General features: G+C 41.8%; 1 protein-coding gene and 1 pseudogene across 3 annotated transcripts in view; both read left to right on the top strand.

The window, feature by feature from the left end:
- The window catches only part of STAT1 (signal transducer and activator of transcription 1), a 49,249-nt gene extending 22,917 nt beyond the window's left edge, over positions 1 to 26,332 (top strand). For all 3 annotated transcript variants that reach the window (XM_014344032.4, XM_003825284.4, XM_008950622.4), the window contains 15 exons: positions 3,782 to 3,874; positions 5,426 to 5,485; positions 8,029 to 8,058; positions 8,150 to 8,243; positions 9,442 to 9,483; positions 10,708 to 10,791; positions 11,359 to 11,457; positions 12,554 to 12,689; positions 14,413 to 14,462; positions 15,215 to 15,309; positions 16,080 to 16,225; positions 18,453 to 18,638; positions 19,593 to 19,668; positions 20,548 to 20,650; positions 24,764 to 26,332. In XM_014344032.4, the coding sequence (XP_014199518.1) occupies positions 3,782 to 3,874; positions 5,426 to 5,485; positions 8,029 to 8,058; positions 8,150 to 8,243; positions 9,442 to 9,483; positions 10,708 to 10,791; positions 11,359 to 11,457; positions 12,554 to 12,689; positions 14,413 to 14,462; positions 15,215 to 15,309; positions 16,080 to 16,225; positions 18,453 to 18,638; positions 19,593 to 19,668; positions 20,548 to 20,650; positions 24,764 to 24,778 (1,309 nt within the window). In that variant the 3' untranslated portion in view covers positions 24,779 to 26,332. The remainder of the gene's footprint in view (positions 1 to 3,781; positions 3,875 to 5,425; positions 5,486 to 8,028; positions 8,059 to 8,149; positions 8,244 to 9,441; positions 9,484 to 10,707; positions 10,792 to 11,358; positions 11,458 to 12,553; positions 12,690 to 14,412; positions 14,463 to 15,214; positions 15,310 to 16,079; positions 16,226 to 18,452; positions 18,639 to 19,592; positions 19,669 to 20,547; positions 20,651 to 24,763) is intronic.
- Positions 230 to 3,678, top strand: LOC103782738 (ras-related protein Rab-1A-like; annotated as a pseudogene).

Genomic DNA, 26,332 nt, shown 5'->3' with positions numbered 1-26,332 from the left:
TTATATATATATATTTATATATATATATATTTATAAATATATATATATTTATATATATATTTATATATATATATTTATAAATATATATATATTTATATATATATATTTATATATATATATTTATATATATATATTTATATATATATATATTTATATATATATGTAATTTTTTTTTTTTTTGAGATAGAGTCTCACCTATCACCCAGGCTAGAGTGCAGTGGCATGATCTTGGCTCACTGCAACCTCCACCTCCCAAGTTCAAGCAATCCTCCTGCCTCAGCCTCCCAAGTAGCTGGGACTACAGGCGCATGCCACCCCACCTGGCTAATTTTTTTTAGTAGAGACTGGGTTTCGCCATGTTGGCCAGGCTGGTCTCCAACTCCTGACCTCAGGTGATCTGCCCTCCTCGGCCTCCCAAAGTGCTGGGATTACAGGCGTGAGCCACTGTGCCTGGCCTCAAATTTTTTAATGACAATGACTCCTCCTGAATTATTTGGTTATACCAGTGGTTCTTCACTCTTGTGGCCAGCTAGGCTGGAAGCTGTAGTAACCTTCCACTCCTCCTTCCCCTTTGGCTGTCTCCGCCATGACCCTAACATGCCTCACCTCCTCCTCTCCCCTCCTCATGTCTCAGGCTCTCAAGTCCTCCTTTCTGGACTCTTCCCCAGCCTCCCCACCAGTCCTCCTTCCCAGTCCTTCCTCCCTGTGACCAGTGCTATCCCAGAGCAGAGTTCCATTCTGGTTCCTCATCACCTGCTGATCCAAGTGAATGCCCAACTGGGCATTCACGGCCCCCCTTCTGCAGCCTGGACCTAGCTGACCACTCCACGCTTCACGTCCACACACGCCCCTTTCTAGGCAAACTTGACCTCTTGCTGATTCCTGTAGGGGCCATGCCGCATACTTGCTTTTCTGTGGCTCTCCTGAGGATACTTCCTCTTCCTCAGAGCCTTCTTTTCGTGTACCTGCTTTCAAAATTGTATCATCCCGAAAGCTTCACCTTGTATCTCATCATTTAATCTTCCCAGATTTCCCAAACAGATGTTGTCTCCCTTCGTGGCCTACAGTCACCCTTCGTTCCTTTCCTACTCTGCCTTTTGTTATATAGTTGTTATGTATTTCTTTATATTTCTTGAATATCATAAAGTTCTGGAAGGCAGAGACATGCCTTTGTCACCCTTTTCCCCCAGCAGGACCTAGCGCAGTGCCTTGTGAACAGTAGGCGCTCTAGACACACTTAGTAGATAGATAAATGTCACTGAGTGGAAAAGAAGGGTTCATATTGCAAGTTTTTTTTTTTAATGCAAACTTGACATGATAAAAATGTACTTGATTTTGGGTGGAAGCAATAGCTGAGTGGCAGCGGCTGCTGATTGTGTTCCAGGGGACAGAGTGGGGGAAGACATTTGCTCTCCCAGAACAGCCTATCTCATTCCTTTCCTTCAGTTACCCGTGGTGCAGAGAGTCAGGGCAGCAGCTGTAGCAGCAAGGGTGGCCGTGGCAGCGGTGGCAGCTACAGTGACATGTCCAGCATGAATCCCAAGTTGATTATTTATTCAAATTACTTCTGATTGGCGACTCTGGGGTTGGAAAGTCTTGCCTCCTTCTTAGGTTTGCAGATGATAACATATACAGAAAGCTACATCAGCACAATTGGTATGGATTTCAAAATAAGAACTATAGAGTTAGACGGGAAAACAATCAAGCTTCAAATATGGAACACAGCAGAACAGGAAAGGTTTCGAACAGTCATCTCCAGTTATTACAGAGGAGCCAATGGCATCCTAGTGGTGTATGATGTGACAGATCAGGAGTCCTTCAATAATATTAAACAGTGACTGCAGAAAATAGATCATTATCCCAGTGAAAACGTCAACAAATTGTTGGTAGGGAACAAGTGTGATCTGACCACAGAGAAAGTAGTAGACTACACAACAGCCAAGGAATTTGCTGATTCCCTTGGAATTCTGTTTTTGGAAACTAGTGCTAGGAATGCAACAAGGCCCAGCACGGTGGCTCATGCCTGTAATCCCAGCACTTTGGGAGGCCGAGGTGGGTGGATCACCTGAGGTCAGGAGTTCGAGAGCAGCCTGGCCAACATGATGAAACCCCATCCCTACTAAAAATACAAAAATTAGCCAGGCATGGTGGCAGGCGCCTGTAATCCCAGCTACTTGGGAGGCTGAGGCAGGAGAATTGCTTGAACCCAGGTGGCGGAGGTTGCAGTGAGCCCAGATTGCGCCATTGCACTCCAGCCTAGGAGATGGAGCAAGACTCTGTCTCAAAAAAAAAAAAAAAAAAGAAGAAGAAAGAATGCAATGAATGTAGAACTGTCTTCCATGATGATGGCAGCTGAGATTAAAAAGCTAATGGGTCCTGGAGCAACAGCTGGTGGTGCTGAGAAGTCCAGTGTTAAAATTCACAGCACTCTGGTCAAGCAGTCAGGTGGAGGTTCCTGCTAAAATTTGCCTCCATCCTTTTCTCACAGTAATAAATTTGCAATCTGAACCCAAGTGAAGAAACAAAATTGCCTGAATTGTACTGTATGTAGCTGCACTACAGCAGATTCTTACCATATCCACAGACGTCAGAGATTGTAAATGGTCAATACTGACTTTTTTTTTATTCTCTTGACTCAAGACAGCTAACTTCATTTTCAGAACTGTCTTAAACCTTTGTGTGCTGGTTTATAAAATAATGTATTTTCCTGATATCAGACTGTTTTCTCGTGGTTGGTTAGAATATATTTTGTTTTGATGTTTATATTGGCGTGTTTAGATGTCAGGTCTAGTCTTCTGAAGATGAAGTTCAGCCATTTTATATCAAACAGCACAAGCAGTGTCTGTCACTTTCCATGCATAAAATTTAGTGAGATGTTATATGTAAGATCTGATTTGCTAGTTCTTCCTTGTAGAGTTATAAATGGAAAGATTACACTATCTGATTAATAGCTTCTTCATACTCTGCATATAATTTGTGGCTGCAGAATATTATAATTTGTTGCATACTATGTAACAAAACAACTGAAGATATGTTTAATAAATATCGTACTTATTGGAAGTAATATTTTAAAAAATGTACTTGGTTCCCTATGGCTAATGTTCAAACAGGAAGTCCTGTATGTTGGGTTTTTTAAAATTTAAAAACATTACTTGTACTTTGAGTGCACATTTTATTCTTAATTCTGACATGTAAATGAACATAATTAAATATGGGGTTTTTATTTTTTATTTTTTATTTTTGAGACAGGGCCTCACTCTGTCATCCAGGCTGGAGTGCAGTGGTGTGATCATGGCTCACTTCAGCCTCCACCTCCTGGGCTCAAGTGATCTTCCCACTTCAGCCCTCCAGTAGTTGGGACTAATTAGCCATGCCTGGCTAATTAAAAAAAAAACAACAAAAATTTGTAAAGATACGGTCTCACTATGTTGCCTAAGCTGGTCTTGAACTCCTGGGCTCAAGCAATCTTCACACCTCAGCCTCTTAAAGTGCTGGGATTACAGACATGGGCCACTGTGCCTAGCCTTCATTGTATGTTTGTTTCAATGTAATAGTTTCACAGATCATTACAGTTATTCTGTTTCTGTTAAGTCCCTATTAGGTTTTGGGATTTCTTTACTAATTAGAAAATATCGCTTTGTTCATCCAACTTGTCAGAATCTTTCAAACTATTTTTTAGGTCGTACTCTCTAACCCCGTTTTTTCTTTCAGGAAAATCATTGTGATTGCCTCAACCTTAATGGAAATGCTAACTTATCTATCCTTTGCTGGGTATTTGCAGCTCGTTTGTGGTGGAAAGACAGCCCTGCATGCCAACGCACCCTCAGAGGCCGCTGGTCTTGAAGACCGGGGTCCAGTTCACTGTGAAGTTGAGGTAACAAGGGAAAGATGGCATCCCATACATCACCTGTCACGTAGTTTGTACCCCTAGTTTCCTTTTATAAAAACTGTTATATAGGGTGCTTTTGAGGAAATAATTTTTCAGGGGGCACTTTAATATGAACTCTTACTGAGAATATCTGAGAGTCTTTTATTAATATATTCATAGTAGAAATGTAACTGATATACATATATGTACACACTCCTGGTTTTTTTCCAATCATAAATGTAATGCGTGTTCACAGGAAAACAGAATTCCAAATTGCAGAAATGTGTGTAATAGAGAGTAAAAGTTCCTGGCTGCCTCACCCCTCTTGGGCATAGGCTCATAACCTGAGCCTTATGAACCCCAGAAGCTGTATGAATGTGGATTTATAACATGTACATTTTTCTGATGGATGGATTTATAGCTTTCATCAGATTCTCAAAGCAGTCCGTGATATAAATATCTGTGGACCACCACAGTAAATGGCCTAGTGTCTGTCCTCCCAGGATTTTGTCCATGTCTACACAAATATATATTTCATACGGAAACACACACGCACAAATATGACATAATGTTTCCTTTTTAAAAAATTAGGATTCCATGTCTACACAAATATTTCATATAGAGACACACACACACACAAATATGACATATTTCTTTTTTAAAAACTCGGAGTAGGCTACATACATTGTTTTGTAGTCTTTCTTCTCGATAATAATTGTAGAAGTGTTTCCAGGAATATGTGGCTTTACTTTCTTCTATTGAATGTTCGCGTTGCTTTAAGCATTCTTCTTATGATGAGTAGCTAGACGCTGAAGAACTGGACTGGCCTTCATAGTTGGCCCGGGTCCTTTTTCTGGGGTGTTGCTGATTTAAGTCTGTGGTTAACCCTCCCTGGCTGGTAGGTACGATGTCACACTGAAGCCCTCGTGGAATTTTAGAACTCAACAGCTGGAAGGGACAGTAGAAATCTGATCCCATCCACCTGCTCCACTGAACGGAGCAGACAGAGCCCCGGGGTCTCCTTCTCAAAGTCTCCAGCTCAGTGGAGCAGAGGCACACCCTCTCACCTGCCCTCCATCTTTCCACGCTACCCTGGGGTGACTATAGATGTGACGCTATTTTTTCTGCTTATGGGCAATAGTTTTTATTGTCTCCCAACAGGACAAAGATTAGATACAAGTTTTAATAGAAAGTAATGTTTGCTATTTTACCCATATAAATTGGCCAAAGGTCGAAATTGTGATGAAACTCAATATTGGCAAGGTTATAGAGGTAAACAGCTACCCTCATTAACTTTTGGTGGGAATGTAAAATCAGGGCTGCATCCTGTCAGAATTAGTGTTACAATTTTTCCTAAGCAGTTCCACAGCTAGGAATTTATTCTTACAAATACACTTGCAAAAATTTAAGTAGATCTACAAAACTGTCAGTTTTTTTGTTGGTAATACCCTAAAACTGGAGGGGGAGTAGTTTATCTAAACGTTAATAGGGAATTGGCATAATAAATAAATTGTAACATAATATTTTTTAAGTAATGGCTTTTATTTTTCTTTCCAGACTGTTGGTGAAATTGCAAGAGCTGAATTATAATTTGAAAGTCAAAGTCTTATTTGATAAGTAAGATATCTTTAACATTATATAACATACATGTACTATTGAAATGTTGATTTTGTTACTCAAGCACAGATTCCTCCACTAAATAAGCAGATTCACTAGCTGTGGAAGGGTCTATACTGGGTGGAAGTTTGCCTTCCTAGGGCCCCAGGGCTGAACCCAGAGTCCTGACAATGCTGCGCTTGAGCAGAGACTTCTAGTCAGATCCACCAGGGCCATCACAAACGATCCCAGCAGATTTAAATCAGCAGCTCCCTTGGTGGATGTTGGGAGCTTCCCCTGGAGCTGGTATCAACATTCCTGTGCCTTTTTAGACTATAAATGAACAAAAGAGTGAGTGTCTCTTTGTGCATATGAGATTGTAATCAGCAAGTCTCAAAGTGGCTGGACTTGGCATGCCACCCCTTCCTTCTAGGTCAGCCCCAAAGGAGAGGGCCCTGATCCAACCCGAGGCTGAACGTCCAGGCTGCCATGATTCTGTGGTCATTTGGGGGTTTTTTTCTGGAGCGAGGTCAGCAGCATCTTGGGGAGACTGTGTGGAGCCTGTGGGATTCACTCTTGTCTCTTCTGGGCAGTGGGAACCCAGGAATGGGCATCTCTCTTGGGGGTCCAGGTGGAGCAGCCTCATCCTATTTTGCCCTGAGACCCTAGACCTGGACTGGCAGTAACTTGGCCACTCTCATTAAGGAACAAGATGGCTCCCCCCCACCCCTCCCATATTTAATGTTTTTGTTAGCTTGTGTCACATACTGTTTTGGCAAGTTTCAAAAATGATTTATGATCATTCAGATCATTTTCCTCTGGCTTTTTGCTTTTTCCCACTCCTATAAGAATATTCTTCCTCATAGCATGGTCTGTGCCTTGTCTTCCCTGCCATCATCTTTGGTATATCGGTTAGCTTTTGCTTCCTAACAAACCACTCCCAAAACTTAGTGGCTAGGCCAGGTGCAGTGGCTCACACCTGTAATCCCAGCACTTTGGGAGGCCGAGGCAGGCAGATCACATGAAGCCAGAGTTTGAGACCAGCCTGGCCAACATGGCGAAACCCCGTCTCTACGAAAAATACAAAAAGTTAGCCAGGTGTGGTGATGTGCACCTGTAATCACAGCTACTTGGGAGGCCGAGGCACGAGAATCGCTTGAACCTGGGAGGCAGAGGTTGCAGTGAGCTGAGATCATGCCACTGCACTCCAGCCTGGGTGACAGAGTGAGACTCTGTCTAAAAACAAACGAACAAAAACTTAGTGGCTAAAAACTCAAAAACTCATTATTTCTCATATTCTGTGAGTTGTAGGTTGTCCTGGTCTGGGCTAGTGTGGTTGGAGCCAGGTGCTCTAGCAAGGCCTTATTGCATGACTGGGACTCAGCTGGGATAACCAGGTCCTTCTTCATGCATCTCAAAAAGGCTAGCCTGGGCTTTTCCCATGGTGACAGTGTTCCAAGTGAACAAGGCCTGTGAGTGCTAGCCTTGGAACATCTATAGCATCACTCCCTTCCATCCTGTTGCTAAAAGCAAATCAAGGCCAGCTGAGATTCGGGGGAGGGGAAATATATCCTACTTCCTAAACGGAGGAAGCACAAGAGTTGTGTTGCCATTGCAGTTTACCATCTTCTGCGTCAGCTCAGCTCCTCTCAGCTGCTTCAGGCCCTTGTGTCTTTTCTGTCGGTTCCAGCTCTGACGGTCTTCTTAGCTTTGACAAGTCAGCTTTTATCATACTATCCCTTTTATTTTAAATTCTTTTTTTTCCAAACGGGAAAATAGGTCCCTTCCATAGCTAATGGTGATTGTCATTCACAAAAGCATTGAACTTCTGGTTGAGATTGGAAAGGAAGGGGAACTAATAGATCTGTGAGTGAGCCCATGATTTCTAGTCTATATCTAGGACACTCATGGATACATTATTTGGCCAGAACATGACAAAATAATCACTGGATATAGAAGTGCAAGGTCTTTCAAAATTTTAACCTCAGACTTAAAACTTAAACTTGCCACTTTCCCCAGATAACTGACTTTTCTGGTACTTTCATGAGAGCATTAAAGATCATAGAGAATAAAAATGAGAATTAAATGGTCACATTGGCAGTCCTCTGAGCTTTGTGACTACTGGGCAGTGCTGTCGGCTGGATCCCCAGTGCTTAGTGCAGGGCCTCGCACCAAGTAGCTGCTCAATAAACAATAATGATAGCTTAAACATTTATTGAGGGTGTACTGGTGCTGGTGCTTACATTTATTGAGGGTGTACTGGTGAGGAATTAACTAGTTTATTCCTCACGATGTCCTATATGTTGGCACTGTTAGTATGTTGTGCAAATGAACAATGTAAGGCCCAGACCATTTATTTGCCAAAGGTCATTCAGTGATACTTGCCAGACCTAGTATGGGTAGATGGAAGCAGGGAGTGAATGAAAGGCTGCAAATCCACAGGTGTAGATTTATTTTTTATTTATCATTCACTTACACTCTTATGTTCTTATACTCTTATAATTTTGTTAAAGCTTATTTCAAATTTTAAATACACATATGTGATTATATATATTTTTTTGCAGAGATGTGAATGAGAGAAATACAGTAAAAGGGTACGTGACATACTTTACGCTATACTGTGCTATATTTTTATTTATTTAATAGTTGGAAGACTTTTCAGCATTTCTTTCCTATATTGTATAGATTTAGGAAGTTCAACATTTTGGGCACGCACACAAAAGTGATGAACATGGAGGAGTCCACCAATGGCAGTCTGGCGGCTGAATTTCGGCACCTGGTAGGGACATCAGTTTCCTCTCTACGTTGTGTCTGGTTTCTTAGGACTTTTGACAATAGAGCAGCCCTTTTTGGCATGTTGCCATGTGGAGGACGCCCCCTGCTGGGGTTTGTAGACTTTGTGGCTGGTGTCTTCCTGTCACCAGTACTTGGGGCATTTTGGTTTCTCCTCCTTATCCCACGACTGTTCACTCTGTTTTCTGGGCTGTATCACTTGCAGTAAAAATATTTCCTAAGCCTGTGTTTATGTGAATGATTTGCACTTGCTGCCTGCATGATCCCCACGGTCACTCACTGTAGACGCTTGCAGTTTTCTCAAAGGTTATGGCTCCCGTGTCCTGACTGTGATCCAAGTGTGGTCCTGTACTCCAGGGTTCACTCCTCAGCCCCCGTGTTCCCCTTCCTGGTGGCCCTGCCCACAGCCCCTGCCTCCACGCCAGCCTGACTCTACCACCTTTTCTACAGGGCAGTAGGGCTCATTCCCCAGGCAGTGGAGACCCAGCGGGATGCTCTATGTGGGCTGCACCATCTTTCCTCCTCTGTGAACATGGGGGCTGCCAGTTGCTGTGAGGCTCTGTGGGTGCTGAGTCTGAAGCTTTCTCTGGGCCCAGAACCTGCAGGAGGTTAAAGGCATCCTTTTTCACTAGAGACCACTTTGTGATCCAGCAAGCCTCGTAGCTAGGAAGCTCTACCTAACTCGAAAGCTTAGCCCAACTCAGGTGCCTGAGGGTATTCAGAGCCGCCCTCAGGGCCCCAGCCTGCTCCCTCATCAGCTCAGGGATTGACAGCTCAGAGATTGACGTCCACTTGAGGGCAGTTGGACCTGGAGTCACTGGGCCCAGCCTGGAGGACTCTGCTGAGGGAAAGGGGAGGGAGAAGCTGTCCCCTGAGCCTCAGGGCATGAAACAGTTAACGAAGGTGCATGGGGAAACATTCAGGGAAAGTTTGAACGCAGGAGACGAGCTGGTTGTGATTCCAAGAGATCCCTCCAGACTGGTGTCCGCACCATCAGGCCACTGGGGAAACGTGCTTCTGCTCATGGACCCTGAACGAGGGCCAATTTGTCCCATGTTCTGCATTCTAAAGATAAAGTCACGTCTGTCATTCTTTCTAGTCCTAACTTTGTTCTCATTTGTAAATGAAGATAGCAACTTTGACCATTACCATGGTGTTTACTAAGATGATTATTTGTTTTATAGCAATTGAAAGAACAGAAAAATGCTGGCACCAGAACGAATGAGGTGAGAGTCCCTTTATGTTGTGAATGGGCCCAAATCAGGCAGGTCTGTCTAGCAAGGGCAGGTCAGTTGGTGGCTGGGGACACCTCACAGCGGAGTTCAGACCCATCAGGGAAGAGCAGCAAAGGAGCTGGGTAGTTGGTGTATCTGTGACAACAGTAAAAACACCACATTTGTGCTTTACTATTGTCAAATGATTTTGCACACAAATTCATTAGACACTCATGGACAACTCAGTGGAGTAGCTATTGTGGGCTTTTATATTCTTCGCATCTTACGGGTGAAGAAATTGAGTCACAGAAGTTTGCAGGATTTGGCTAAGGGTGCACAGAGTTACTGTCAGAGTTGGAACAAGAGGCCACTTTGATGACTGCCTTGCTGTGTGCCAAGAGGGCTTTTCGGCCATTGCATCCCCTACCAAAAGCATTGCCTTGCATCAGTTTCCTTCCTACAGCGTGATCCTTAAGGAGTTGGGTTTGTGATGCATTCAGAAATGAACTATGGACAAAGGATGAAATATCTGGAGTTGTTTTGGTTGAGAACACTTTCGTCCTTTATGCACACACAGTGTGCAGTCCTTCCACACCAGGACCAGTGGAGGTCACATGGAGCTGCGGGACAAACACAGGCCCAGGCAGTGCAAAGATGCCTTCTAGCCCTGGTGTGCGCCTGAACTGTGTTTTGACCTCCCTGGGTCTAGCCATTGCACCTCTCTAGTTCTAAGTTGTGAGGCTCACATGAGGTAATGTTTATGAAGGCACTTTGAAATCTATCCATTTCTACCGAAACCAAGACAACTTGTGACCTGCCAAGTTGATGTGAGTCAGCCCTTCCGGTAGGCAGTAGACAATCACAAGTATGCACTTACTCCCAGCCCTCTCACCTCCTCCCCACCCATCTGCATTGAGATGTGCAGCCACACTGGGCAGGCAGACAGAGCTGAGGGTCGAGAAGCCTTAGGTCACAAAGCCATTAGTTGCTTTTTCCCCATTGACAATCATTGCTCTGAATCTATAACCCTTGCCGTAACTTCAGACACTTATCTTTCAGAGCACACTGAGATACTAAGAATCCTTAAATCTGGGAGAGATTGAATACTGAGTCTTCAGACTTGCCACTGATTGGGCCCAGGATCTCTGTGGCCTGTTGCAATGTTAATTGGGCTTTTGAAAGTTTTAGGATCTGTGAATAATTATATTCTTTTCTTCTTTCCTTTTCTCTTCCAAGGGTCCTCTCATCGTTACTGAAGAGCTTCACTCCCTTAGTTTTGAAACCCAATTGTGCCAGCCTGGTTTGGTAATTGACCTCGAGGTAAGACTTTTATGGTCCCGAGTTGGAAAACTTCATCATTTTTACTTTTAATTGTTACATGTATTTTTATTTCTCAGTTTTTGTTTTAGAGGTATTTACCTAATTGTTTTAAAATGATCTTTTTCAGCTAATACTATCTTAACCTTAATTTATGGTCCAGAAAGCTAGACAATTGAATTAACCTTCAAATTCAATAACTTAAAAGTTCCAGTTGAGATAGCTGACGTTAATTTTTTTTTTACATTAAGCATTGGGACTTATTTATTTTGCTCTGCCCTCCCCCCACATTTTATGTTTTCATTGTGACAATTTTCATCTTCTCATATTGCATATCCCTTAATTAATTATTGTAGCTATTATTATTTTTAGGGACTTATTTCTTAACTGAAAGATACATCAAAGACAAGTTAAACTGGACAGAAGAACAGAACTTAACATTTCTCATTTTCAAGTATTAAATATGTACAAATTTACAAATAATCCCCTGCTTTTAGTTGAGGCTAAGCAGTTATCTGAAGGTGACATTTCTGTGATTCGGATGATTTCAAGGTCTTTGTCATCCTTTAGACGACCTCTCTGCCCGTTGTGGTGATCTCCAACGTCAGCCAGCTCCCAAGCGGTTGGGCCTCCATCCTTTGGTACAACATGCTGGTGGCGGAACCCAGGGTATGGAAAACACATTTGCTTTGGTCCCAGGGTTAAGCAGAGACCCGATGCTCTCGCTGCTGCATCTCTGAAATAGCCCCAATGGCCAGTTGTTGAGGGAGAAGTGACAAAGCTCCTGTGGTATTTCTAAGGCTTTTGAGTAAATCTGGGAATATGAAGCATGGATATGTATTTGAAATGAGAATTATGATTTTTCTGCCCTGTGGGTAAGCTAGGGCAGTCAGTGATTCCATACCACTTTATTGTTATTATTTTTAAAATGTATACATCTACTAAACAAGCATGCTCCATTCTTAGAGTGTGGATACTCACTGTCAATTAATTACAGTCATTTATAATTATTCAAAGTACTTATGTTTTTTAAAGTCACCAGGAACACTTAACTAGCAGATAATGAATTGTTGCTCCTAAGGGAACTACGAGGCTAGGTTCCTTCGAGCCTCTGGTCACAACATTTTTGTCAACCCATCAATGCATAACATTGTTTATGTGTGTTTCTGTTTAAAGACACCTTATCTAATACACTTGTTGAGGCATTAACATTACACCTATAGCTAGGATCACTGTAACTCATGCCTGAGTGAAGCTTGCCTCACACGTGTATTTTCTCCATAAGGCACATCCCAGCCTTCCCATGCTTAGGAACAGTAGACCACACTGTGGCACTATGCTCGGGCACCATTTTAAACAGTGATCACCAACAGCAGTCACAAAATGCAAAAAACATGGCGCTAAATAGGCTTCAAAAAGGACACGTTTTTCTTATGAGAGTGTCATTTTGTTTGGCTTCAGTTGGAAGCGTGGTAAGAGACTCGAATTCTTTGCTGCTGTGTGTGCACGGGTGTGTCTTCAAATGACCCCAAATATGCCATGTATTTAGATTTTGGAGTTACAAGTAAATTTTAGTGAGTAAACAAGTTCACAAATGTGCATCTGTAAATAATGAAAATTGACTGTATTTCTCTTCCCCTACTGTGAAAGCACCTGTGTGTCATATAAACTAGAATTGAACTTTGGGATGGACATATGTTTTAGTGCCACACTTGTGACTGGTGTCTCTGTAGTAACCCTTAGATTTTGGGTGTTTTCTCTCTAGAATCTGTCCTTCTTCCTGACTCCACCATGTGCACGATGGGCTCAGCTTTCAGAAGTGCTGAGTTGGCAGTTTTCTTCTGTCACCAAAAGAGGTCTCAATGTGGACCAGCTGAACATGTTGGGAGAGAAGCTTCTTGGTATATGGATATTAACTTGTTATGTTTATAAAAATTGAAATTCATAAAAATATCTCTCTAATTGCTCTTTTCCCCTCTGCTATTTTGTTAAAGGTAAAAAAGTACTAAAATCTGTCAGCTCTTCAAGCTATAGTTTATTATAGCTAAGTGAGAATCATATGTCACCTTAGAAAGAAATACAGACCTGATAACATTTAAATGAATCCGTTCCTCATTGTCTCATATTAAGATTTCTGAGATGAATTCCCAAGGGAAAGTTTTATGAATTATGTAAAATATATTATTTGTGGCTGAAATAAGTTCCTGGATGAGAAAGATGATTTTAACCTTGGGGAGAAAGATTTTAACCTTGGGGAGAAAAAAGGAAGTCCCTGACATGATGAGAATAAAGTCCTGGGGCTTGCCCACTGCAGCATAAACGCAGGGCCCTTGCCTCAGGTGGGGCCCAGGTAGCAGGGGATGCCGTCCTCACAAGAGGATGCCTCTTTTGATCTGCAGTTTTGCCTGATTGGACAGAGTCTAGACAGTGGTAGATAATTCCCTTTCAGTGGTTAATGTCAGTGCATTTATTAGTCCTTCATACTAAACAAATCAAAGATCCACTAGTCTCAAGGTCAGATCTTTCAGTGAGTGAGGCTATCTGAACTATTTCTTTAAAAATCCATGGACAACTTGTATCCAGATTTGCTTTCTGTAGAGCAGCACTGCATTTACTCCAAACAGCAGTAGGCTCTTCCTAACTCAGTGACTTTCAACAGTGCCTTCTTCTCTTGGCTATGCAGCTGTCACAGTGGTGGTCTTGTGCTGTTTAATACAAGTATAAAATCCCCTTATTCCATTTCTTTATTTGGTGAGAGTTAAGAAGGATATCTTTTCTAGCTGTAATGTCTTATTTGTAGTTCTCTTTGAAGACCGATAATGGGCTTACCGCCTCTTCTCGCCCGGGCTGCTTTAATTTGTGTTGCTAATAACCCCTGGGCTTCTTCCTCTCATTTCTCTCACTTGGTTTTTGATTTGCGTCAGACTCCCTGAGCCCATGTCCTATTTGGAGGAAAGCTGAGGGAAATGCCTAAATAATGTCTAAAATAAACTTGTAAAGTCAAGTATCAGTTACATTGAAGATCTAGGGGTGATCTTGGGCACAGGTTGAACTTTGAAAAAAATTCTGTAGGGTCCTTGGGAGAGGGGGCTCTGCTGAGCAGCAGAAGAAGGCAGTGGGAAGAGGCACTGGATAGGGAGGATTCTCTAGGAGGCCCAGCAGAACACCTTTGATTTAGTGCAAAAGGCAAAGTCAGCTGATGGTCTTGGAAGGAAGTGTAACATGAAGAGGGCATTAAAAGGACTGTCCTCTCTTTAGAGGAGAGGGAGGGAAAAGGGGGGCTGGGGAGGGAGAGAGCAGATGGTAAGACTTTGTGATGTTTCCGCTTTCCCTAAAAACTCTCATATCGTGGTGCCCAGGAATCTGCCATCCATTCCTTTCTGCCATTAAACTCAAACCAACATATACCTATTTTAGACCATTTAAATTCCGCCCTCTTACAGCACGTATTATCATTGCTCAGTTAATTTGGCATTAAGGTATCTGAAAATGTCAACTGTGTACATACAATCTTTGTTGGGTGTTTGGCTCTTTTCCTTGAGAGCAAATACAAGAGCCATCCGTCCAACCAAAGCTTTAGAATCAGTTTCTGTTTGCTGAAAAATCTGGTTTTTATTTGTTTAGGTCCTAACGCCAGCCCCGATGGTCTCATTCCGTGGACGAGGTTTTGTAAGGTGAGGACTGTCTGGGTTTTATGCTCTCTAAGTCCTTTTTGCTCTTGGTTGAGGTTCTCATGTTTCTTGCTGTGATAGTTACTTAACTGTTTGCTTATTTTGGCGTGTTCTTCTCTGGCCAAGGAGCCCCTCGGGCAAGTTGTTTACTTTTCTTCAGTGCAGGAGGTTGGTCTCCGAGCGGGAGTCTGACAGGAAGCACCTGCCTGAGTGATAACATTCTTTCATATCTGAAAGAGGCTTCTGTTCACTCACACTGGACCCCTGCCCAGCAGTGTTTTAGCCATTTCTGTGTGAAATGTATGTTCTGGGCTGGGTGGCGCAGCCTGACCAGCCAGACGAGTTTAACGGCCTGCTCGAGCAGAGGGGCCCACTGGGGGGAACATTTAGATTCTGCTGGAGTCACCAGACAGTGCGGACCAGCTTGCACTGCTGGATTTTGCTAGTGTGGGGCAGCTTGTGTTTCCGTGAGTCACGCTGGAGGTCACCCCCAGGCTAGCTTGCTACTGTTTGGAAAGGGAAGCAGAGCCCGGCCCAGGGAAGTAGAGAGCTCTGGAGAGCTCCTGGTCTGAATGCTGATAAGAGCGGGGAGGGAACTTGATATTCCCTGCCAGGGGAGGGATCCCATTGCTGTGCTGAATGGGACAGTTCCATCCTTGGCACCTGGGTAGTCTTTACAAATGATGGTGGGAGGGGCCATGGTAAGTCACTGTTTTAGATTTTTGTTCATAATGTCTGCATTTGTATACTTTCAGGAAAATATAAATGATAAAAATTTTCCCTTCTGGCTTTGGATTGAAAGCATCCTAGAACTCATTAAAAAACACCTGCTCCCTCTCTGGAATGATGGGTAAGGGCCACCGATAGATGTATTTTGAAACATATTTTTAGTGCTGCGAGGTTGAGACAAGGCCTGAGTCCAGCTTCAGTATTTGACTAGGCGTGTGTGAATCTCACAGGAGTGCGCATTTATAGGCTGCCCCTTCAGGGCTTCAGAAGAGTAGAACCTCATAACATTAACCTTACACTTTCTTAGTACAAGTATATGTATTGGCAAAGCTAAATTAAAAAAAAAAAAAAAACTCTTGAGTGCCATTCATGCATTCATTCACTCAACAAAAATTTTTTGAGCACTACTATGTGGCCCCTAGGAAGGAAGAAAAACCCTTTTAACTGGGTAAATCATTTCTATCTTGACTTATTGCCAGGATCGGCTGATATTTCAACAAAAGCTTTAACTTGATCAGAAGGGCTAGAATATGAAAATATATTGCCTAGGTCTTCCTCTCCAGTAAAAAAGATGTATAAATTCAGACACTGTTATGGCCTTTAAAATAATAAAGGAACAATAAAAGGCTCATTAATCCCACACGTGTTATTGAGCATCTGTAGCATCCTACTGACACCATGTTCATATCGCTTTTTTTAAAACCTTAGTATAGACATGTGTAAGTGAAATGCTTCCTTAAGTGTCAACTGAACAGATTTTAAAATAGTCTACGTTTTTTACCGTAGGTTTTTTTTCTCACATTCCAGCCATTTTCTTGGTTTGTAAGTTAGCATGAAAATGGAAATCATGATTGAACTAAAAGCCCATCCGTCCATCTCTTCGATATCCAGGTGCATCATGGGCTTCATCAGCAAGGAGCGAGAGCGTGCCCTGTTGAAGGACCAGCAGCCGGGGACCTTCCTGCTGCGGTTCAGTGAGAGCTCCCGGGAAGGGGCCATCACATTCACATGGGTGGAGCGGTCCCAGAACGGAGGCGGTGAGTGGGAGTTTGAGCACATAGTCCCACCATTCCATGTGTGTGAAGTCCCTCTTCATCGCCGCCAGTCAGCTCATACAGATAGTGCGTTTGGGACATGAAATTGCAGATCTTATACTTACCCCAAATGAGCCCCTGATAGGATTTAATAAACCACCACAAATGTTTGTGGTTGTGGTTCACTCTCTGGAACATATTGTGGAAATGATGGTTTTGAAAAGACAATGCCAATTCTTTCCTTTGCGTCAGGTTTGTTATCTGCAGACCAAGGATGTGAGTCAATGTCATCTGCAACCCGTTCTTGGGAGGAATCACATTTCCCACAGGAGTAAGCATCCACATTCTCTTAGGGTCATCCCAGAGTAGAGTGTGCAGATGAGACAGGCTTCGGGAGAAGACTTCATACACATCATCAGCCAGGGAGTTGATGCAGGACCTGTTGGGACGAGTGGCAGCCTCTACCCTGCCTTCAAACAGAGCAGCTGCAAATTTATCTTTATCATATATTGGGTTTCTATTTAATCAAATGAGTCCATGGCTAAAAGACTCCAGAAACCTTGGTGTTATGAAGCAGGTTTCTGAGGGTGAAGCTCAACAGCGTAAATGAAAAAATCATAAAGACCAACTGATTACTTTTCACTGTTGTTTAGAGTTTGGTCTGTTTGAAGGACAGGAGGAAAAACTGATTTGTTTTAGTAATTTTTATACTTTCAGTGGGTAGACACAAAATGGAATACTCTTCTTGTTCTATTTATTTTTCTGAAATATTCCTCTTCTCCTGTTTTTCTGGAATACTCTTATTCTATTTGTTTTTCTGCCCTCCTCTTCTTGTTCTGTTTGTTTTTCTGGAATACTCTTGCTCTGTTTGTTTTTCTGGAATATATTCTATTTTTCTGGAATACTCTTGTTCTATTTATTTTTCTGGAATACTCTTGTTCTATTTTTCTGGAACACTCTTCTTATTCTATTTTTCTGGAATACTCTTGTTCTATTTGTTTTTCTGGAATATATTCTATTTTTGTGGAATGCTCTTGTTTATTTTTCTGGAATACATCTGTTCTATTTGTTTTTCGGAATACTCTTCTTGTTCTATTTATTTTTCTGGAATACCCTTGTTCTATTTATTTTTCTGGAATACTCTTCTTCTATTTATTTTTCTGGAATATTCTTCTTATATTTATTTTTCTGGAATACTCTTCTTTTTCTATTTATTTTTCTGGAATACCCTTGTTCTGTTTATTTTTCTGGAATACTCTTCTTCTATTTTTTTTTCTGGAATGGTATTCCTTCTTGTTCTATTTGTTTTTCTGGAATACTCTTCTTGTTCTATTTGTTTTTCTGGAATACTTTTCTTGTTCTGTTTTTCTTCTGAGGAAAAAGCAGGGAGGCTGAGACGAGAGTCTGGCATGGGCAGTAGTCATTGGAACCTGCCCTTTTCCTCTTATCCTGTTCCCTTCCTGAACCAGCTGAGAGACAGATTTAGTAGACCAAGCAGAGATGAAGAAAACCCTTGGCAACCAGGAAAGGTCAAGCAGGACACTACCAGCCAGGAAGGGTTAGGATGGCAGCATAGTCTCATGTTCCACAGCAGGCTCCCCAGAACACCTGAACCGTGGCCTCTGGAAGGTCGACACCCAAAGGGAGATTCTGTATCAGCTAGGAAGAAGGATCTGAATTCAGTCTGGGAATAAGAACGGGAGTAAATTAAACCATGGTTTATTACATTAAGGGTTACAGGGAAATGTAGGAAATAGGATCATTTTTAATTTGAAATGTTGTTTTCTATATATCATAATTTTAATAAAAAATTAGATTTGTCAATATGAAAAGAAAAACAAAGTGAGTTTATCTCTAGTAATTTAAATCTGTGGCTTAAGCCAAGATGATCCACTTAGTAGTGAGTTATTTATGTGCCTATGGGCAGCACATCATTGAAGATGCAGGCTTTTAAAGGTTTTTAATAAATCTTTTTTGCCCAGATTTATAAATCTAAGCAAATAATGGCAAATAGAATGTTATTGAGAATAATACCTCCCTTTATTTTCCCTGAGACAGTATTATAATTTATTTAGAAATAAAGCAGTCTACTGTATGTGTTATAATGCTTAGATTGTGATTAGTTCTTATGAGGTTCACTCAAATTCATCAACTCTGCAGTGTTTTATTTCTCTGTCCTCTTTCATTTTGGGATGTTCTATGGGATTTACTTAGCTTTTCTCCTTTTTAGAACCTGACTTCCATGCGGTTGAACCCTACACGAAGAAAGAACTTTCTGCTGTTACTTTCCCTGACATCATTCGCAATTACAAAGTCATGGCTGCTGAGAATATTCCTGAGAATCCCCTGAAGTATCTGTATCCAAATATTGACAAAGACCATGCCTTTGGAAAGTATTACTCCAGGCCAAAGGAAGGTAAGTGGGGCAAGCAGGTGGTAACAGCGTGGCACAGTCTTTCCTGATGAGGGGGTGATTATTCTGAAACTCCACCCATGCAGTGTTTTGTTTTCGAATTGGTAAGAGTAGGCTTTCAAAAGATGGCATAAACTCAGTGCAGGTGAAACATAATGCATTATTTGGCCTGATACAGCTAGTAAGAAATGAATGGACAATTTCCTATTTTAGGATTGTTGGAAAAGTCCATTGCTGGTCTTGTGTATTTATTACTATCACTGTTTCCACATGAAAAGGGGTAAAGAATAAGGAACTGTGGTCAACCAACAGAAGGCATCTTGCTCACGTTAAAGTTGAGGAAACTGAGGCCTGGGAGAAGTGAAGTGGTTCATTTAGGGTGGCCCAATTACTTACTAGAACCTGTTTTTATTCGATAATTATTAAGAGGAGGCCTCATCTGAGAACACAGGTCTCTTGCTTCTCAGTTGTCAATGAATTGCATTTGAGAAAGTTCGAATTAGACCTGTTTTGTTTGGAACACACCAACAAAGCTGTTTTTCAGAATCAGAAATCTCAATATTAGGACAATTACTTTGGAATGAAGATGTCCCCAGCTTACCTTGACAGCTCTGAATATTCATTAGCCAGGCTAATGCCAATAAACTGGATAGAACTTTGCATATTTTGGGCTCAAACTTCTTGTAAGATTTCAAGTTGTGTAAAGAGAAAGCTCCTAGCTAGTGTCCTGCTGAACACTAGCTTATTCCCAGACTGAATTCAGATCCTTCTTCTCGTTGCTTCTGCATTCCCACTAGAATTTTAGGTGACTCAGGCAGGGAGGTTATAGCTCCTTAAAGTTTTAGGAGGTTAAGCTGTCTAGAAACACAGGAGAACTTTAATCCCCCCGAAAAGTTGATGTTCTATTCTGAAGTAATTTCGGTTGATGGAAAGCGTACACAATGTGTTTATTTCTAGCACCAGAGCCAATGGAACTTGATGGCCCTAAAGGAACTGGATATATCAAGACTGAGTTGATTTCTGTGTCTGAAGTGTAAGTGAACACAGAAGAGTGACATGTTTACAAACCTCAAGCCAGCCTTGCTCCTGGCTGGGGCCTGTTGAAGATGCTTGTATTTTACTTTTCCATTGTAATTGCTATCGCCATCACAGCTGAACTTGTTGAGATCCCTGTGTTACTGACTATCAGCATTTTACTACTTTTAAAAAAAAAAAAAAGCCAAAAACCAAATTTGTATTTAAGGTATATAAATTTTCCCAAAACTGATACCCTTTGAAAAAGTATAAATAAAATGAGCAAAAGTTGATCAGAGTGGGAAAGTAGTTCTTTTCAATCTAGAAAAGGCCAAAGTAATGATTGAGATACATTGTCTCCACTTGCTTTGATTTTGTTGTTTCATTTTATAAAAGGTAGAAAAAATTTTGGAAATGTCATTGTCAGTTATTTGGCCTGCAGCACTGTCTTGGGGTGAATGGATGTAGCCTTCATGTAAAAACACTGTGTGGAGCAGCTTTATCTGCATTCAAACCTCAAGGTAGGGATGAGGGACTCCCCAGACATTTCTCTGGTGCTTTTCTGTCCAGGGTAAGCCACGAGGCATTGTCATCTCAGGGTAGTGCACCGCACATGCTCACACCTAGGCTTACCCAGGCAGAAGTGGCACAGATTCCAGTCTGGCTATTGCTTATCACATCCCTGGAGTGTGAAACATTTCCCAAGGGGCTGGGCTGGGGACATGAGCCTCCCACGAGCTGTACTTTTGCAAATGTATTTTACAAGTGTATGCACTTACCCAAAATAAAAATATAACGTGATAATTCAATTACAGACAAAAGATAAAGTGTGTAAGTATGCACTAGTGCTTTCATCACTCAGATGTTGACATTGCTCTTTTCTTTTTCCCCATTTTAGTCACCCTTCTAGACTTCAGACCACAGACAACCTGCTCCCCATGTCTCCTGAGGAGTTTGACGAGGTGTCTCGGATAGTGGGCTCTGTAGAATTCGACAGTATGGTGAGTACCACGGCTGGCCTGTGTGTAGCTCTCAATAAGTGTGTGTGCTCAGAGGCAGGGAGGGCACCATGGTAGATCCCGGGCCTGTCTGCGGGAGGGAGCCCTGGCGGAGCCAAGGAGAGTGCAGTGCTCAGATGAGCCATGACAAGTTGGAGCTGCTGGATTTAAACCACCTACATCATCAGTGGGATTTTTATTCCTCGCATTCAGCACCTTCCAAAAACAAGTGACGTTTCTAATATTCAGGTTTCCTCCTCTCCCCTTTAAAGTTGTCCATGTAGAAATTTCATATATTAAGGAACTAAGATTTCTTTGATAAGCAAATGTTTTTCTTCGGAATGCGATTTCATCACTGTGTCTAGGGGAGGGAGTGTTATTTTTAGAAAGGGAGGGACTAACCCTTGGTAGTTACAATAATTAGAGAGAATTATACTTTAGCAGCAATGAGATTACTTCATCTGCCTTATATTTGAGAGCTAATTTGTACAAGTAGCTCCTGGGGCTGTGAAGGGCTTGCCAAGAGTAAAAGGTTCAAGGAGTGAAATAGTTAATGAGATTCATGATAGAAATGGGAATATGATTGTCCACAAAAGGGAACATCTTCCTTTTGGAGGGTGTTTTTTAGTATATCAACTAGTATTGTTTGCCTTTCAGCCTAAAATCCTTCCTCTTAAAGATTGTGCTTGCTTGGCTGGATTTTTGCTGATGCTGTTTAATTTTAAGCTGTTTTCCACATGGAGCTATTCCAGCTCATTTTTTAAAATTTATTTAATGCTTCAAAAAATATCCTGAGTTATTACTGGCCTTTCTTCCTTATTGTATACCCGGTGCCTGGCAAAAAGTAGGTGCTCAACAGAGAGAGGAAGGCAGGGAGGGGAAAGGTGAGCGAGAATGAGAGGGCGTCACTCTTCAGACATTTGGGGAATGCGATGATAAGGCCTCAGTAAGATCTGCCTGGATTCAGGTTTCTCATGTGTAATTTTTTGACTTTTTTCCTCACCTTAAGCACGGGCTACAATCATTAGAGATTGTACCTTCTTACACTTTCCTGATTGTTGTTGACGAAATAGGCCATTTAGAAAAACAGTTAGCTATTGTGGCAGCGAAATAGTTTCATTCCTATTGGCAAGTGTAAAATGAACCTTTTCTGCGTGTAAGAAGGATCCTGCTAGAGTGTCGCTCCCAACACTGCTATAAAGGTATAAAGGGCTTTATAGGCCTGGCACAAAAATGGAATAAATATAAAGCCCTATTCAGAAAATATGTTACATCACAGGAACTGTAAAATGGGGGGATTTTTTATACCTCCTTTGTTGTTCCTGAGCAAATTACATCATCATCACCACCACCATTAATAGGTGACATTAAGCACCTACAGTATACCATGTACTTCACAGGTAGTAACTCATTCAGTCCTCACAGCCACCTTCTGAGTTAGGTGTTATTGTTATTCCTACTTTGACAGATGTGGGAACAGAGCCCCTCCTCCCCACACAGCCCCTTTTATGTAACTTGACTGAGATCAAGCAGTTAGTAAATGGTAGAAAGAATATTTGAATCTACCTAGTGAGTCTCTAGTGCATGCTTTTGTCCGGTATCCTGGAAAGCCTCCCACAAAAAGCTAATCTTTGCCCCATTCAAAACATGCACCCTGAAGAAGCTGTTTGTACAGGATTGGGTTTATTCTGTTATTAAGACAAAGGCATCATGGCCTTTGGGTGAGAGGCCCGTGTGTGTTTGGGATTTGGCAATCAGCATTCCATCTCTGTCATCACCATTATTGAGAAAATAGATGGATTGGTTCCCTCTCTGCAGTCCTGTGGAGCAGTTGGACTGCTCTCTGTGCTCTCAGGATGATACTGTGAGAACAATTTAAATATGCTAAGCACATGTCAGGAAACAGTTTTGTGGTCTTTGGACACTCGCTGTAGCCATTCCATTCCATTTCAGATGATTTCATTCATTTCATTTGTAGAATAAAATAAATCCATTTCACACACACACACACACACACACACCCTCTACACACCACTAAAGTCTCCCATTAAACCCATAGAAGGCTTAAAGAGCTAAAAGAGGCTATAATTAAAAAAAAAAGAAAAGAAAAGAAAAAGAGTTCATAATATAGGCACAGCACTGGTTAGACAACAGTTGAATCAGTCTCTAAATTGGATTGACTTCACAATGGTTTGCTGTGCTGCCCCTTGGCCATGACTTCCATCCAGCATCTACTCTTAGAATCAGGGTGTATACTCTGAAACAGAAGCAGCTCTCCCCAAGCTGGCTGTCTTCTGCCAAGTCTGGAGGTTGCAGCTCTGAAAGAGGGTGGTACCAGGGGCCAACGCCTGGTGCAGCCTCAGGAGCAACAGGACCATAGGCTCCTGAGGAAATTGTCCAAGAGAGCCAGAGCACCAGTGTTCTCTGCAGTATGACTTGGGCATTTGTTTAGTCTGGATTTCCTATGTAATCAGTGTTTTCCTCTGGGACTGTAATAGAACCAGTCTACTCTCCAAGAGGCCTTTAGCCAAAGCTCATAATGATAGGACTAGCTATTAATTGTCTACTACTTTCTGTCTACTATACTAAACATTTTATGTATGCCATCTAATTTAACAAGCCTATCTGCTAGGTACTATTAATCCCCTTTTGATTGATGAAGACTTTGAGATTTAGAGAGGTTAAGCCACTTGCCCTGGTCACACAGTGACAGGATCTGAATCTGGGCTTCCTCTCTTCCTCTATCTATCTATCTCCCCCTCCCTCCCTCTCTTTACCCCCACGGTCCACCCTATTAAGCACACATTTGAAACATCAGCCAGGCCGGGCGCGGTGGCTCACGCCTGTAATCTCAACATTTTGGGAGGCCGGGGCAGGTGGATCACCTGAGATCAGGAGTTTGAGACCAGCCTGGCCAACACGGTAAAACCCCATCTCTACTAAAAATACAAAAATTAGCCGGGCATGGTGGTGTGTGCCTGTAATCCCAGCTACTGGGGGGGCTGAAGCAGGAGGATCGCTTGAACCTGGAAGGTGGAGGTTGCAGTGAGCCAAGATGGTGCCACTGCACTCCAGCCTGGGCAACAGAGGAAGACTCTGTCTCCAATTAAAAAAAAAAAAAAAGAAAGAAAGAAAAGAGAAACATCAGCTAGACTGAAACATAGGGGCAACACTTTCACTGTGCTTTTCAATCCAAAATAATTTTCCTAAGAGCCCACTATGTACCACACACTATTGAGCACTTGGGATTAAAAAAAAGTTCTCCAGAGGCTTTCCAGTCTAGTGCCATGTGTCTCAGTCTTGGTGCTACTGGTATTCGGGGCTTCAGAATTATTTGTTGGGGATTGGTGGGGTGGGGAGCTTTCCTGTGCTTCGTAGGAGGTTCAGCAACACCTCTGGCTTCTACCAAATAGATACCAGTAAGCACATGCACCCTCACAGCCAGATGGGACAATCAGCAATGTCTTCAGCCATTGCCAGGGGACAGAATCATCCTCGATTGAAAGCATCTGGTCTAAGGGGAAAGACCAGTGTGGAAGTCAGACAGGAAGTCACTGGCAGGCTAGTATCCTTTGGATGAACAGTTTACTTACTATAAGTTGTCCTGGTCAAGGCAGCTGGGCAGAAGGCACTGGTGGGGAGGGTGAAGGCGTTCTTAGTAATTCTGCTTCTTTAGTCTGTACCTGAAACACAGTCATTGATTTTACCCACTGAGTGGCCTTTAGGGGAAGTGTATCATTTCCCTCTCCTTCCTCTCTCCCTCTGGCATATGGCTCAGCATTTCCTCACCCGTTTCACATGAGCAGATTTGACACATTGCTCTGTCCCCAGACTTGCATAACAGCAAAAAGCTTTATACAGTCTGGATGGATTCACAAAATTAAGCCAGTGGGCAGCAGAGTAATAATCCGTCAGCTTAGGTGATATAAAAGGTCTTGATTAGCCCAGGATAATACACAGTACATGCTGAAGGCCCTCTTATTCCACGGTATTTATTTGCCATTGCAAGTATCTTCCTACTACTTCATTCTAGAATAGACAAGCAATGTTTAATGTATGAGTCTGCATTTCACAAGATCAGTGTAATAAACTTAACCACATTTTGTCTTTTTACAGATGAACACAGTATAGAGCATGAATTTTTTTCATCTTCTCTGGCGACAGTTTTCCTTCTCATCTGTGATTCCCTCCTGCTACTCTGTTCCTTCACATCCTGTGTTTCTAGGGAAATGAAAGAAAGGCCAGCAAATTCGCTGCAACCTGTTGATAGCAAGTGAATTTTTCTCTAACTCAGAAACATCAGTTACTCTGAAGGGCATCATGCATCTTACTGAAGGTAAAATTGAAAGGCATTCTCTGAAGAGTGGGTTTCACAAGTGAAAAACATCCAGATACACCCAAAGTATCAGGACGAGAATGAGGGTCCTTTGGGAAAGGAGAAGTTAAGCAACATCTAGCAGATATTATGCATAAAGTCAGTGCCCAACTGTTATAGGTTGTTGGATAAATCAGTGGTTATTTAGGGAACGGCTTGACGTAGGAACGGTAAATTTCTGTGGGAGAATTCTTACATGTTTTCTTTGCTTTAAGTGTAACTGGCAGTTTTCCATTGGTTTACCTGTGAAATAGTTCAAAGCCAAGTTTATATACAATTATATCAGTCCTCTTTCAAAGGTAGCCATCATGCATCTGGTAGGGGGACAATGTGTATTTTATTACATCTTTCACATTGGCTATTTAAAGACAAAGACAAATTCTGTCTCTTAAGAAGAGAATATTAGCTTTACTGTTTGTTATGGCTTAATGACACTAGCTAATATCAATAGAAGGATGTACATTTCCAAATTCACAAGTTGTGTTTGATATCCAAAGCTGAATATATTCTGCTTTCATCTTGGTCACATACAATTATTTTTACAGTTCTACCAAGGGAGTTAGGCTATTCACAACCACTCATTCAAAAGTTGAAATTAACCATAGATGTAGATAAACTCAGAAATTTAATTCATGTTTCTTAAATGGGCTACTTTGTCCTTTTTGTTATTAGGGTGGTATTTAGTCTATTAGCCACAAAATTGGGAAAGGAGTAGAAAAAGCAGTAACTGACAACTTGAATAATTCACCAGAGATAATATGAGAATCAGATCATTTCAAAACTCATTTCCTATGTAACTGCATTGAGAACTGCATATGTTTCGCTGATATATGTGTTTTTCACATTTGCGAATGGTTCCATTATCTCTCCTGTACTTTTTCCAGACACTTTTTTGAGTGGATGATGTTTCTTGAAGTATACTGTATTTTTACCTTTTTCCTTCCTTGTCACTGACACAAAAAGTAGATTAAGAGATGGGTTTGACAAGGTTCTTCCCTTTTACATACTGCTGTCTATGTGGCTGTATCTTGTTTTTCCACTACTGCTACCACAACTATATTATCATGCAAATGCTGTATTCTTCTTTGGTGGAGATAAAGATTTCTTGAGTTTTGTTTTAAAATTAAAGCTAAAGTATCTGTATTGCATTAAATATAATATGCACACAGTGCTTTCCGTGGCACTGCACACAATCTGAGGCCTCCTCTCTCAGTTTTTATATAGATGGCGAGAACCTAAGTTTCAGTTGATTTTACAATTGAAATGACTAAAAAACAAAGAAGACAACATTAAAACAATATTGTTTCTAA

This window comes from Pan paniscus, chromosome 13, assembly GCF_029289425.2.
Source record: "Pan paniscus chromosome 13, NHGRI_mPanPan1-v2.0_pri, whole genome shotgun sequence".
NCBI classification, from domain to species: Eukaryota; Metazoa; Chordata; class Mammalia; order Primates; family Hominidae; genus Pan; species Pan paniscus.
Note: the sequence above shows the minus strand (reverse complement) of the source record. Positions and strands in the feature narration are given on the sequence as shown.